Raw genomic sequence first — 12,086 nt, forward strand, 5'->3', positions numbered from 1 at the left:
CACTGACAGGGGCATTTATGAAATGCCAGCAGAGAATTGCCACCATCACTTCAATATGGGGCTGTTTCATGACCCCCGAGGCTTTGAGTTTGACAGAGACAGCTGTGATTGCCCACTATGCCTGAGTAAGATGATTGCTGCATCCTTACAATATGTGCAGTGCTGCATGGTCATCCTAAATATCTGGTTATCCAGCTGAAGGAAGAGCTTTTTTCACCGAATGACATCAGTACACTTGTACCTTTTAGGCAACCTTGACATAATTGTGCCATAAATGTAACTGACAGCTTTGTGGACTCTTTCTGACTTGTACTCAGTCATAACTATATCACTGTCCACATGAAGGACATAACCTGCAATTCAATTTAGCACGGTTTTGAACATTTTTTTTTTTTACACCATCAGGCAAACTTACACAGTAGGGGGTGCTGCATAATTGTGGAGATACAATCAAATGTTAAAGCAGTGTGAATTTGACTTCTTGCTGAGGTAAAAAGATTTTTGCTACTTTCATGTCTGTACAACATGTAGCTTAACACAGCAGACTGTTATTTAAGAAATACATAGGAGGAATGGGAATCTTCCAACCAGCACCCGTAAAGCTCTCACCATTACATAAATGTTATACCTAATTTGTTTAAGAGCTCTAAGCAGCGTAAAATAGAAATGCTGCTGTTTTTAGTAGTTGTGCAGGGCTGTTTGGCTGTAAGTAAATCACACACTCACACACACAGATGGGGGGCAACACTCCCCAAGAACAACTAAGCTTTTTGCTCAAGGACATTTTGACATGTGACCGAAGGAGCTGGGGATCGGTGGACGACCGCTCTATCTCCAACGCTTGGCACAAAAGAAGTTCCCCAAGCATGTTTCAGAAAAAGGTCAAACCATTTCAATGAGACAAAAAAGCAGACAATATGAAGTAAAACTTACATGTTCTATAAGTTCTCTGATCATGCCATTCCACTGGCCCTTGTCATCCTGGGAGCCATATTTCCCATCAGGCACCAGGCGGATCTCATACGTGAACCCCAGGATGTTGGCGAGCTCTTTTAGCAAGTCGATGCAGAATCCCTCGAAACGGTCGTTCCCAACCAACGCCTTGTCAGATTTCTTAAGCATGACATATGGCTCCTCCTGCACAGACCCAAAAGATCAAATGAAAAGCAATGGCGAGGTCAGCTTTTTCAATTTGTCTCGGCACATGCGCCTAATTGAAGCAAAGTTATCTGAGCTGTTGAGCCGCTGTTGCATTTAACATGCAGTGACAGCAGATTCAAGTTCAGTGTGAGGATACAGGGAGTGTTAAAATATGAAAGAAGGCTGAGGTTTTTCCTACATTGATTTATTAGAACCGAGACCTCAGCTAATTTAACACCGCAATGTAAGTAAATGTGTTTTAACTTCCAAAGCTGTAACCAGTGTTTGCTATAGTGACGGTAATGCACACAGAAGGAGTGTTTATACTGCGCCTGCAGTGTTGAGCTAAGTAAACCTGCCATCTCCCCTGTACTGCTGTGTGTTGACCTATATAGCTGGTGCACAGGTTGGTTCATTTTATGGTCAGGTAGCTGACACTGTTTACTGGCCTGTAATATCCTGCCTGGCTGCTCGTAATTTTAGTTGTATAAAAGGTTGATTAGTAACAGAATGCCACAGTGAAATGGAACATGCCCCTGACATTGCCTTCATCGGTTGTCACCAACCTCCGAGGGAGAGCAACTGGGCTGATGCCTGCAGTGACAATGACTAACACAGAACAGCTCATAAATGATTTCCTTTATTTAGTGCCTGTTGCCATTTCCCTGCCAGATAGACCTGCATATCCCACTGTGCATTTCAAAACACGTTGGTCCATTTATGCAAAGGCTGTAATACAATTTATTGCCTTGAATATCCAGATGTATAATTTACAAACTGGGCTCAGAAGCAGAGTAATTGATTCTCTACCAAAGGTGAGCCCTTGGTTTGTGGGTTTACACAACTGTAGCCTGTGTGGCACTAAGTGAAAAGATACAGTCAAAGAGGGAGAAATAGGCAGGCACAACACTCTATTCCCTCGGGAAATTGTTTTTCATGGGGGAAAGCAGAGGTGAGGGCAACTAAAATACAACATCATGTGGCACGTGAACGGTTTCGTACACTGTTGAGACAATTTATTTGTAAAGAATAGTGCAGCCCACAGTAATATGGAAGAGGGCATGTGTTATTTTATAAAAAGGAAGGAAAACTGCCTTAAGAACATTCAGTTATTTGTTTGCTATCAAATTATGGCACTTGGAACAACGGGATGTCTTCCGAAATAACTTATGAACACTCGATGACAGTGCATTTACAGAGCAAGTGTTTAGCCACAAACTTTGCTCAAGTTGTCCAATTAACTTGATCAAAAAGTCTGCAGGTTAAGGAGGGAGAAAAAAAAGGCATTACCATCTGTTTCTACACTTCCAATTCTTGCTATTCCCCAAGGTTTAGACTCAAATCAGAGTGTTTATACCAGTTCTACCCTCACAGTCGCAGCATGGGCGTGCATAACGGAAAGAGGAGGGAGGTGGGCCTGTGCAGAGACATTATAGGCAATGGAGTGCAAACAATTAATGTAAGGGAGAAAACACATTAAGTGCCTTAATCTCTTCCACAAAGTTATCACTATAAAAGCTGTCAGACGTCTTGTTCATGCATCGCTGGAATCAGTTTGATGCAATGTCATTATACTAAGAGGGGAGATTGATATTAGAGTTGGAGCGCTCTTCAGCAATTTAAAAGAAGGCAGTTTTATGATCTTAAACTAATGATTCCCAACGAAGTAGCAAATCAAGGAACATGTCAAAAATATTAAAATGCATTTTGATTTTTTTTAGAAACCTTAAACAGAACTTGGAATACTTGAACTATTTGGTGAGAAACTTATCCAACACCACTGCAACATTAACACTTCCGTGCACTAGTTCAACATTGCACGACTTGCATCCCTTTTTCGGTTTCTCCTCTTTGAGAGAAAATTAACATACAGTAGATGGCACCTGATTGGCATTAATAATGTCCCACCTTGACCTCACTTGTCATAATTACAGGTTTGTGGTCCAATATAAGCGTAATGATAGTGTTTATCTTGTAACTTGTGTATCTGTCCTGAAGCGGTGCACGGCGGGGACATCTGTGTCAGCACCTCCCTGATAGCTGCACAAAGACCCCAGCATCCAGTGACAGCCTTAAGTACATGCAACTGGGGATCTCCAAATGAATGCAATGTGGAGCTGGGGGAGGGATCACCTAGTTCTTTCTGAGCATGTAATTAATTCTATTCTCAAGAACAGTTAATTGTATCTCAGCGCTTCCTTCATTTCATATTACTCCAGTCTTTCTCACTTAACATGATCATGATGCGACGTTAAAATATCATCTAAATCACTGATAGGCTAATCGACTGCTCACTGTCTGGCAAGCTTTCCGTCCTTGCGTGGCACATACATTGTGCTAAAATGTAGTAGTTCATTTAAACGCGCTGTCAAATGTACTACTACTACCACAGGCAGGTTTTAACAGCCGTAGCTGGCTAGGTCTAGGTGATAAAGGTAACATGAGCGGGATGGGTTGCTTAAAAATTCTGTCCTTATTTCTGACTTTTCTAGTTGATTCATTTTCAATATTTAAACCTGTAAAAGATTAAATAAAATATTATTTATTTAAAAATAAATATTGAAAGTCATACCTAGCAAAATAAACTGTGTGCAGAGGTGGTAGAGTTACAAAAACTCAATACTGAAGTTAAAGTATTGGTCCCCAAAAAATCTCTCCATTACAAGTACTACTTAAAATATTTTACTTAAAGGTACTAAGCATTTTTAAAGTACTCTAGTAAGAAAACGATGTATTTTAAACAACACTGATTACGGTAATACTGTAGTACATAACTTTCTTTATAACATTTGTATATTAAAACCAAGTGATAATAATGTTGTGGCTGATTGGTGTATAATCTGATGCTTTGAAACTAGCTAACCATGAATAATGTTGTAGCACAATTTTATTTATTTATTTATTTTCAATCATTTCAATCTTGTGGTTGTGTTTCTGGATCAATTCAAATGGAACCCTATGCATACTGCTTTAGCATGAGGAGAAATCAAAAGCTTGACATGCATTGTGCCCAGTTCATTTATCATCAGAAACTAAATCACTAATATGATTTGTGTTTACTTTAAATTTTTTTTAAGTTAATTTTGGCAAATCTGTCTTTAGTTTATAGTGCTGCACATTTCATTTAAAGTAAAGTGTGGCTGATGTGTGGTTTTCTAGATTGCAATAAATATCACTGCTGGCAAGACCATATTCCAAACGTTGAATCTGGGTATTAGCTAGAAGAAAACCTGAGGAGATGTGAGCAAAAGGACACAAGAGCACACTTTTACACAACACCACACATGTGACCCACCAGTATAGTGGTGATGACCAGGGAGCGGTTAGCCAGGGAATCAGTGATGTTCATCCCTTTTCGCTTCGGCACTTCCGTGATGTTAAGACCTCCTGACGCACTCCATTTCCCCACCTGCAGAAGATAAAAAGTGTGTAGCTAAGTGTTCTGTGACTGTTGGTGGGCTGTGACCCCAGCAGACTCCCCCGCCAACTGGTCTCCCACATTAGTCCTGGGTTGAACACATTTCCCGCAGCATTAGAGGACTGGCTGAGTCACCTTTATAACAGCAACCCTGGGTGTTCTGAATAGCAGGGGGCGGTTTGCCTGATCTAGAAAGAAATCAAGCGTGATGGGGAAATCAAAGAAACTACAATTTTTCAATTAATTGTACTGATTGGTAAAACAACAAACTCAAATATTTTTAATAAGAAAGGTAAATTCATCTAATCGTAAGTACACATTATTTCAAATCTTTTTTCAAATGATTTTAACGCATCGCCTGTACTAACTGTAACTTTAAATAAAGCTATCCCAACACTTATTATTTACAATACTGTAATTCTGAAAACAAAGACATGAAAATGATGAAACACAACAAGAATATAAAAAAAATAACATTTGCCTAATGTGTGCGTTAGAAATGAATGTAAGTCTAAACAATACGTCTTTGAAAACCAGCTGCATTATTAAGAAATATTAATTATACAAATGCATAATCTATTAAAAGATATTTATCAAATATTATATCAGGGTTACAGTTCGTTTCAATGAGGCTGCAGTATGGGGTTGCTGGTTAGAATACATTGTGATAGTAATTTCTCCTCTGCTGTCTCAGTAAAATAAGCCAAGAGATTTGAACAAATGAAAGGAGTTATACATATGCGAGAAGCCCTCAGGCAAAAAGCTCTGCATATTGTAGAGACACACTCTGGAACATATCATTAGCACAAATAGTCCTGTGGCTGTCGGTAACAGTCTCTATTTGCAAGTCGAGCCCTCCACACCAAACCCTCCTCCCATCTTTCCTGCCTTCTCTATCAATACCGACACAGCTCTTAATATTCGCTTGGGTTTGTGCTCGAGGTAGATCCATTTAAAGACCCCTCCTGCACACAGACACACACACACACACAGAGCATGAAAAACGTCTGTTAATGTCCTCCTTGCCTAATCCAGTGAGGGGCATATGCTCAAATTTGAAAAGCACATTAGTTACAGTTTGTCACATAGCCAAAGAGGACTCCAGGAGAGAGATTTAAAAAATATCTGTGAATGCTTTCCGCCTTGCAAAATTCTTTTTAATTCTACCCAATTACAATTAGTTCAGTTCATTAAACATGATTAGCAATAGACTTGATTTAAAAGTTATTTACTCATGCAACAAGATGGAGAGCATTGCATTCACCCTCCTGAGCAGGTTCTCAGAGTAGCACTATGAAAACCTGTTCATAATCCCAACAAAACCTCAAACTGGAGCTAATATTCAATTACTCTGGATTAGTTCAGAAAAGTCCACATATTAACAGGCTCAAACAGTTAAAGCCGATTCCATGGATATACAAGAAAGAAAAATCCGTAAATCTGCAGCACAGTGCTGGATCAACGCTAACATGCTCGACCGTCGGATTTGTCAAACACACAATAGGGGGATGCTACTGCGGCATCGAATACTTTTGCAAGATGATTGCGTTTGAGCTTAATTGACCACATGCAGGACAAGATATCAGTGAAAGAGAGAAGAATCATTTCAAGAATTGAGCCTGTAAAACTGCTGCTTTGAACAGAAGGGTTACAAGCTGAAAAGCCCCCGCTATTATATAGTCTTGAGCCTTTAGGGAGTACTTGAGGAAGTCATAATGGGACTTATCCCTATTTGATGTATTCATAATGTATGAAAGCCGTCTAGTAGAGAAAAGCTGTTATAGTCCAGAGGGTACTTTGCCTTCCAGTGTAATAAAATAAGTTCTACATTACCAACCTTTTAGTTTTTCATTTTTTTCATTTTTGTGAAGCATGTTTATACAGCTCATTACCACCAAACAGCATTTTGGGCATCACCTCAAATTATCATTAAGAGAGGCTGCAATTAACACCCTAATGTGTACCCTAATCCAATTTGCTTTATGATCCACTAACTTATGCTTATGTTGAAACAGCCAATTTGCTTTCTTGTTAGGAGGTAAATGATACTGTCAAATTTGCATTATCTGTTCCACATCAAAGGGAAAATGTGAAACCTGCTTTTGTCCAAGAGTCCATGAAATTCTTCTGTTGAAGAATTCACAGAAGTTGTAGTGAAAGAAAATGCAATGATCAAAAAAAAATCAAAAACGAAATTTCTACCTTTTCGAGTCCGTCCTCCTTTAGGCTGATGATGTCCAGGTCGAAGTCTGTACGCAGACCCGTTGTCTTGTTGAATGACAGTCTCCCCGTCAAACCATCCCAGTGGGACTGAAAAGTAATATCCGCATGTTTATACCCATATTCACAGACCCAATTCTACACTACCAACTGTTAACACTCAATGTAAATTAACATAATTCAAAATAATCCTGCAGTGTTTTGTGATACACATGAGTAGTATGCAGTATGCTGTATACGTACAGAACAAAATATTCAGCACACATTGCAATATGATGACAAAATACACAGAAATGTACAAATCTGTCAAGAAAACACAAAGCAGCCTCGCTCTCTCACAGAGTAATTTCACACGCAAACACATATCCACAGACCACAAGTAGAAACACAAATGTACAAGCGACATTTCCTTTTTCTTAATTACATTTTACATTTCAACACCTCCAACGCATTTTCCCTCCAGATTATGGAGTTAATTAACAACAACCTACCCTCTATTATGGTTCTGTGAAACCCGCCACCTTTACAGACGTTCATAAACAGACACGGTCTGTGTTAAATAGCTGTTCATCTCACACTGGTGCTAACAGAAGTAGCCATCTTTGAGCACTTACTCAAAATAACTTGTCCCTGTATGTTGTGGTTTAATCGTGGTTTTTGTTTTGCATGCTTTGCCATTTGAGTGGACTCATTTCAAGATTATTTTATTTTAGCCGTTTACTGTTCTGCTGTGTTGTGTGTGCAAAAACAGTTTTCTAATTAGCCATAGCTGCCACTTTAATTCAGTCAGTCTGTGATGCAGACATTTTTTCTTTTATAGGGTCGGGTACAATAGAGTAATCAATCAATTCGTGTCAAGCAGCAAAGCTTTTCGGATATTTTAAATCCAAACTGTGACAACGCTATCGGCTACAGCTTTCTCCTGTCTTCTCTGTAGCTTGCCAGAACTTGTAAGACGATCGAAGCCTCAAGGAGAAATTTGTGGCACGCTCTTTTTACAAACCCCCTCAGACCTCACTCCATCTGGCCTATTGCCATGAAGGTGGGTGGCATGTTCAAGCGCCTCTAATTCAGAGAGAGACATAAATTCCTCAGCCACATCACATCTGAAGGGCCAATTCGACCTTCAGAACATGTCAGACGTTTGTTTTGAAGCAAGTGGAAATTACTATATGTTCATACAAACAACTATTTAATAAAAGGTCACCGGAACCTGTAATGGTACAGCTTGGTAAGATGGCTAACACTGCTCTTTGTTTCAACTGACCCCGAGTATCTCACACACACACACACATTAGGGAATGTTTGTTGTGCATGGTAAATAGTGTACCCCTATGCAGTTCAGTGTTTGCACATTTGGCAGACAAGCAGAAATTGTAGCTACAACTCAGACAATCATATTCATGAGTCTTGTGCCAACTGGGGATGTGCAGCTGAGTAATATAATGGGGGGCATCAGATCTCAGAACACACTGCAAAAAATTCTGAATGTTAGAGGAATGGCTGAAAACATGCATAAGTGGAAGGAGAGAAATTCGACTTTTGTTCCGTCAATAAAGTAATAATAATAATAATAATAATAATAATAATAATAATAATAATAATATTCTATAGCAACCACAATGTTAATGCAGTAATTGAACTTCCAAAATATAATGGCAGGAGAGTGCAACACTAGCTAAAGACCCCCACCAGCACCTTAACTTTACAACTGGCCCTCTTCTTTCTTATTTAATACCATTTGTTTAAAGGTAAAAAGCAGCCGTTGGTTTGCTACGGATCCAGCCGTATTCAAGCAACCAGTTTATTACTATTAGTTGCTCTGTTAAAATGTTACATCATCATGTAATGCTGACATGTCAGGGTTAATTTAGTGGCTGACTGAGATGACCACTTGGGGTTACAAAATGTAAAAAACAGATTTTTTTTTCTTTTAAACTGCAAGTCGCATTGTCATAGAAGGTCACTAGAGGAATAACATCTCATCTTTGCAATCGCAACTTAAACCTAGTTTGGTTTTTGGTCACAAGATGGCAGCTGTATCCCCCAACAGTTAACACAGCGCAACAAACCTTTATATTCCCTATAGATCAAGGACACAAAGTGTGTCTCGTTTAGGACACAACTGCCAACCCTCTGTGTCAATGGATAACCAAAATGTTCCCATGTGGCCGACTTGAGTATAACACTTCCTTCTTCTAGTACTGTGGACTTTTGTATCAAAGTTGCCGTCTCAGTTTTGGTACACTCCTATTAGTAGGTTACTTCTTACTACCTTTGGCCACTGAGGATTTAAGATATGGCAAATCAAAACACTGTGTTCGAATACCAGTGGAGAGATAGACTCATGGATCGAACTTGGCTCTCTAAAGGATGCTGCCTGCTCACAAACCTGACACTTAGAGGATCCACGGGCGGTGGGCGTGTCAAGTTTCCCACCACCTACACATTCTTTCAAAGCAATGTTTAAAAAGAGAAACATGGTGGTTATGGGTTTTCTCCCTTTCAGCCCAAGCTTACCACTGAACTAGGCTGCAAACTGGGTAACTAACGATGTGCAAGAGAGGTACCTGGTTCTATGGCTTGGTACTAATATTATAAAATGAGTTCAGGGTCATCGTGCACTGGACAACATGAGCAGCCATCTATACATGTCTACTCATCCCTCACTGTACACATAGGTGAAGATACAGGTGAGTGGACCTGCAGTAGGTGAGATATATTTTTAAGCACTGCTTTTTCACCTCTCTTATACCATTTATCTACCTACCTTCCCATATGTCCATCTATCCATTAAAAATATCCACTTATCCATGAGGGTGGCAGGGGTGTTGGATCCCAATTGACTCTGAATGAGACACTTTATACATCCTGGACAGGTGACCAGTCACTCACAATGCTAATGTTTATGGACAAACAACCTTTCCTTGGTTACATTTACACCTACAGTAAAGGCAATTTTAGAATTGCCAGTTCACTAACCTGAATGTTTTTAGTCTGTGGGTGGGAACCGAAGCCTTCAAAGAAAACTCACACCAGCATGGGCAGAACATACAACACTCCACACTGGAGGTTCAAACCCAGTACAACAGTAAATGGTATGATAAAGGTATTAATGTCTTTATGGCCTTTTAATGTGACCCAGGCCCCAAGGCAGCATCCCCTGACTTTCGCCTACATTTTCTATTAAGCATGACAGTGCAAAGATGAAGCTGCATAGGCACATAGCGGCATCATGATATAAAAAGGAAACTATGATTCTCTGAATGGATAGTAATATGCAAATTTAAGTGACAGTTCTCCCGATGAGGGATCCTGGTTAGAGCTTCTTACACGTGTGAAATACAGTAAATACACAACATTACGCTATCATTTTGCACTAAAGGGGATGTTATTAGACAAATAGCAAAAACAAATAGCAATTCCTGTCATTTATAACAATTTAAACCACACCCAAGACAAATTCAAACACAAATGTTTGAACAAATCAAGACACAAATAGTAGCATCTCTGCACACCAATAATCAGGCTTTTCTGTGTATTCGGAGGCACTGTCAGACTCTCATGTTAGATGAAATAAGAGCAGATTACACAAGCAGCGCTTCCAAAAGGTTACAGTATGTGCTTTCTGGAAGATAAGTTATGAATACAGGGAATTTATAAAGCTGACAACGACGCTGCTTTGATGTGTCCATCAAGACTTGGTTTGCTTTGTATGTAGATATGATTGATTTGCCGGGTAAATATCCGAGTCCCAGATAACTGCACACTCGTCAGTCCACTCCTATTGTCATGTCCACGACTCAATCAGCTTGTCCTTATATAAATAACACTTAGATCAAATAGCAAAGGCTAAAGGTGTCTCATCACCTCTTTGATGAAACTCATGAAGCGACCTCCAAATCTCCAGGGTTTGTGGCGGTGGCACTGCAGCGAGTTCACAGTCATCTGTGGGGCGTGCTGGTATGAGACGGACACAATGTGGACTGCATCATAAGTCAGAGCTGCATCTGTCTGAAATAAGGGGTGAACATTATTTCAGCTGATGTCTGTGAAAAAACAAACACTCAAGTCAGCCATAAACTTAGTATTTATTAGGATTTACTCATGTTTTATATTTAGATTTGAAACATTTTTCTTTTGTGCACTATCATTACTTCCTTTTATTTCATGAGGGTTTTCAATTAGATAAAACTGAAATGAAGTTTTATAAAGTAAATACATAATTAAATAGTTGATATTCTGCATGTCATGAGCATCTGGGGTTTCTTCACAGATTATTCAATATATGGTGCTGTCTTTGGCTTGTTTACATAATAAACACGCTTTCACCACCTTTAGACACTATTGATAGTTTGGATGTAGTTGCTGTATTAATAACACTTGTTCATCAATTAAAAGATCGACCTATGATTTTTGCGTTTTGATAACCCAGCTGTGATAAAAAGTTAAATTGCAAACTAACACTATTATAATACTACTGCTAACATATTCAGTAGCACATTCATTCTAAAGTATGAATATCTTGCACCACCTTTTCTCAAAAAGATTGTACGCAGTTCAATTGTGAATGGAATAAGCCAAAGTTGCTATCTATGATAACATACGGAGACAACTTCACATTATGTATTATAAACCACTTGTTTGAGAGGAATGGCTGTAAAGGGAAGCACCTGGTCAGAAACAATGTTTAGGCAGACAGCCGTGTTCAAATGATAATTGGTGCTATTTCATCACCCCGTCCGCACAGTTGAACACATAAAAGATAACTCCGTGGATCTGTGCCATCAGCATGGCAGAACAGAACCAGGAATCTTTCAGACGGGGTGGTTTTTTCTCCTCTTTAGTCATTCACGTTCAGGCAGCTTAACGCACTGTAGATTCAGCTTTTCACATGGGTAATGGGAGTGTGCTCTGTAGAATCAAGGCTTAAATGGCTCACTGAATTGTCAATTACCCTGCATATCTACGAGTAAGCTTGACAAATTCTTCTTTAATCATAACGACACTTTTGCCCTTGAGAATTACAAGTAAATAGTAGACATAGTTTTAGACAAAACAGACCAATGCATACTGCAGATCAGCTTTTATGGTGACATTTTGACAATAGAGCATACCGTCATGATGCCCTCCAGCAGACCAGAGTCAGGTTTAGGTGGCATCTGCCTTTCCATCGACCATTTTTCCACAATTGATGCGACCTGGGGATTATCCACGTTAAGGATGCGGAAGCCGGTCATGTTGACCCCACAGAAGCGGTATGGCTCAAGGTCAATGGCCATCAGGTCCTTTTAAAAGACAGCGTTAA

General features: G+C 39.5%; 1 protein-coding gene across 2 annotated transcripts in view; it reads right to left on the minus strand.

Moving 5' to 3' along the window:
- The window catches only part of grik3 (glutamate ionotropic receptor kainate type subunit 3), a 78,837-nt gene that overhangs the window by 17,979 nt on the left and 48,772 nt on the right, over nucleotides 1-12,086 (minus strand). For both annotated transcript variants that reach the window (XM_067511277.1, XM_067511276.1), the window contains exons 6-10: nucleotides 11,896-12,066; nucleotides 10,649-10,792; nucleotides 6,761-6,868; nucleotides 4,436-4,549; nucleotides 934-1,137 (exon numbers count right to left, since the gene is read on the minus strand). In XM_067511277.1, coding sequence (XP_067367378.1) covers nucleotides 934-1,137; nucleotides 4,436-4,549; nucleotides 6,761-6,868; nucleotides 10,649-10,792; nucleotides 11,896-12,066 — 741 coding nt within the window. The remainder of the gene's footprint in view (nucleotides 1-933; nucleotides 1,138-4,435; nucleotides 4,550-6,760; nucleotides 6,869-10,648; nucleotides 10,793-11,895; nucleotides 12,067-12,086) is intronic.

The sequence above is a fragment of the Channa argus genome, chromosome 7 (assembly GCF_033026475.1).
Source record: "Channa argus isolate prfri chromosome 7, Channa argus male v1.0, whole genome shotgun sequence".
Classification (NCBI taxonomy): domain Eukaryota; kingdom Metazoa; phylum Chordata; class Actinopteri; order Anabantiformes; family Channidae; genus Channa; species Channa argus.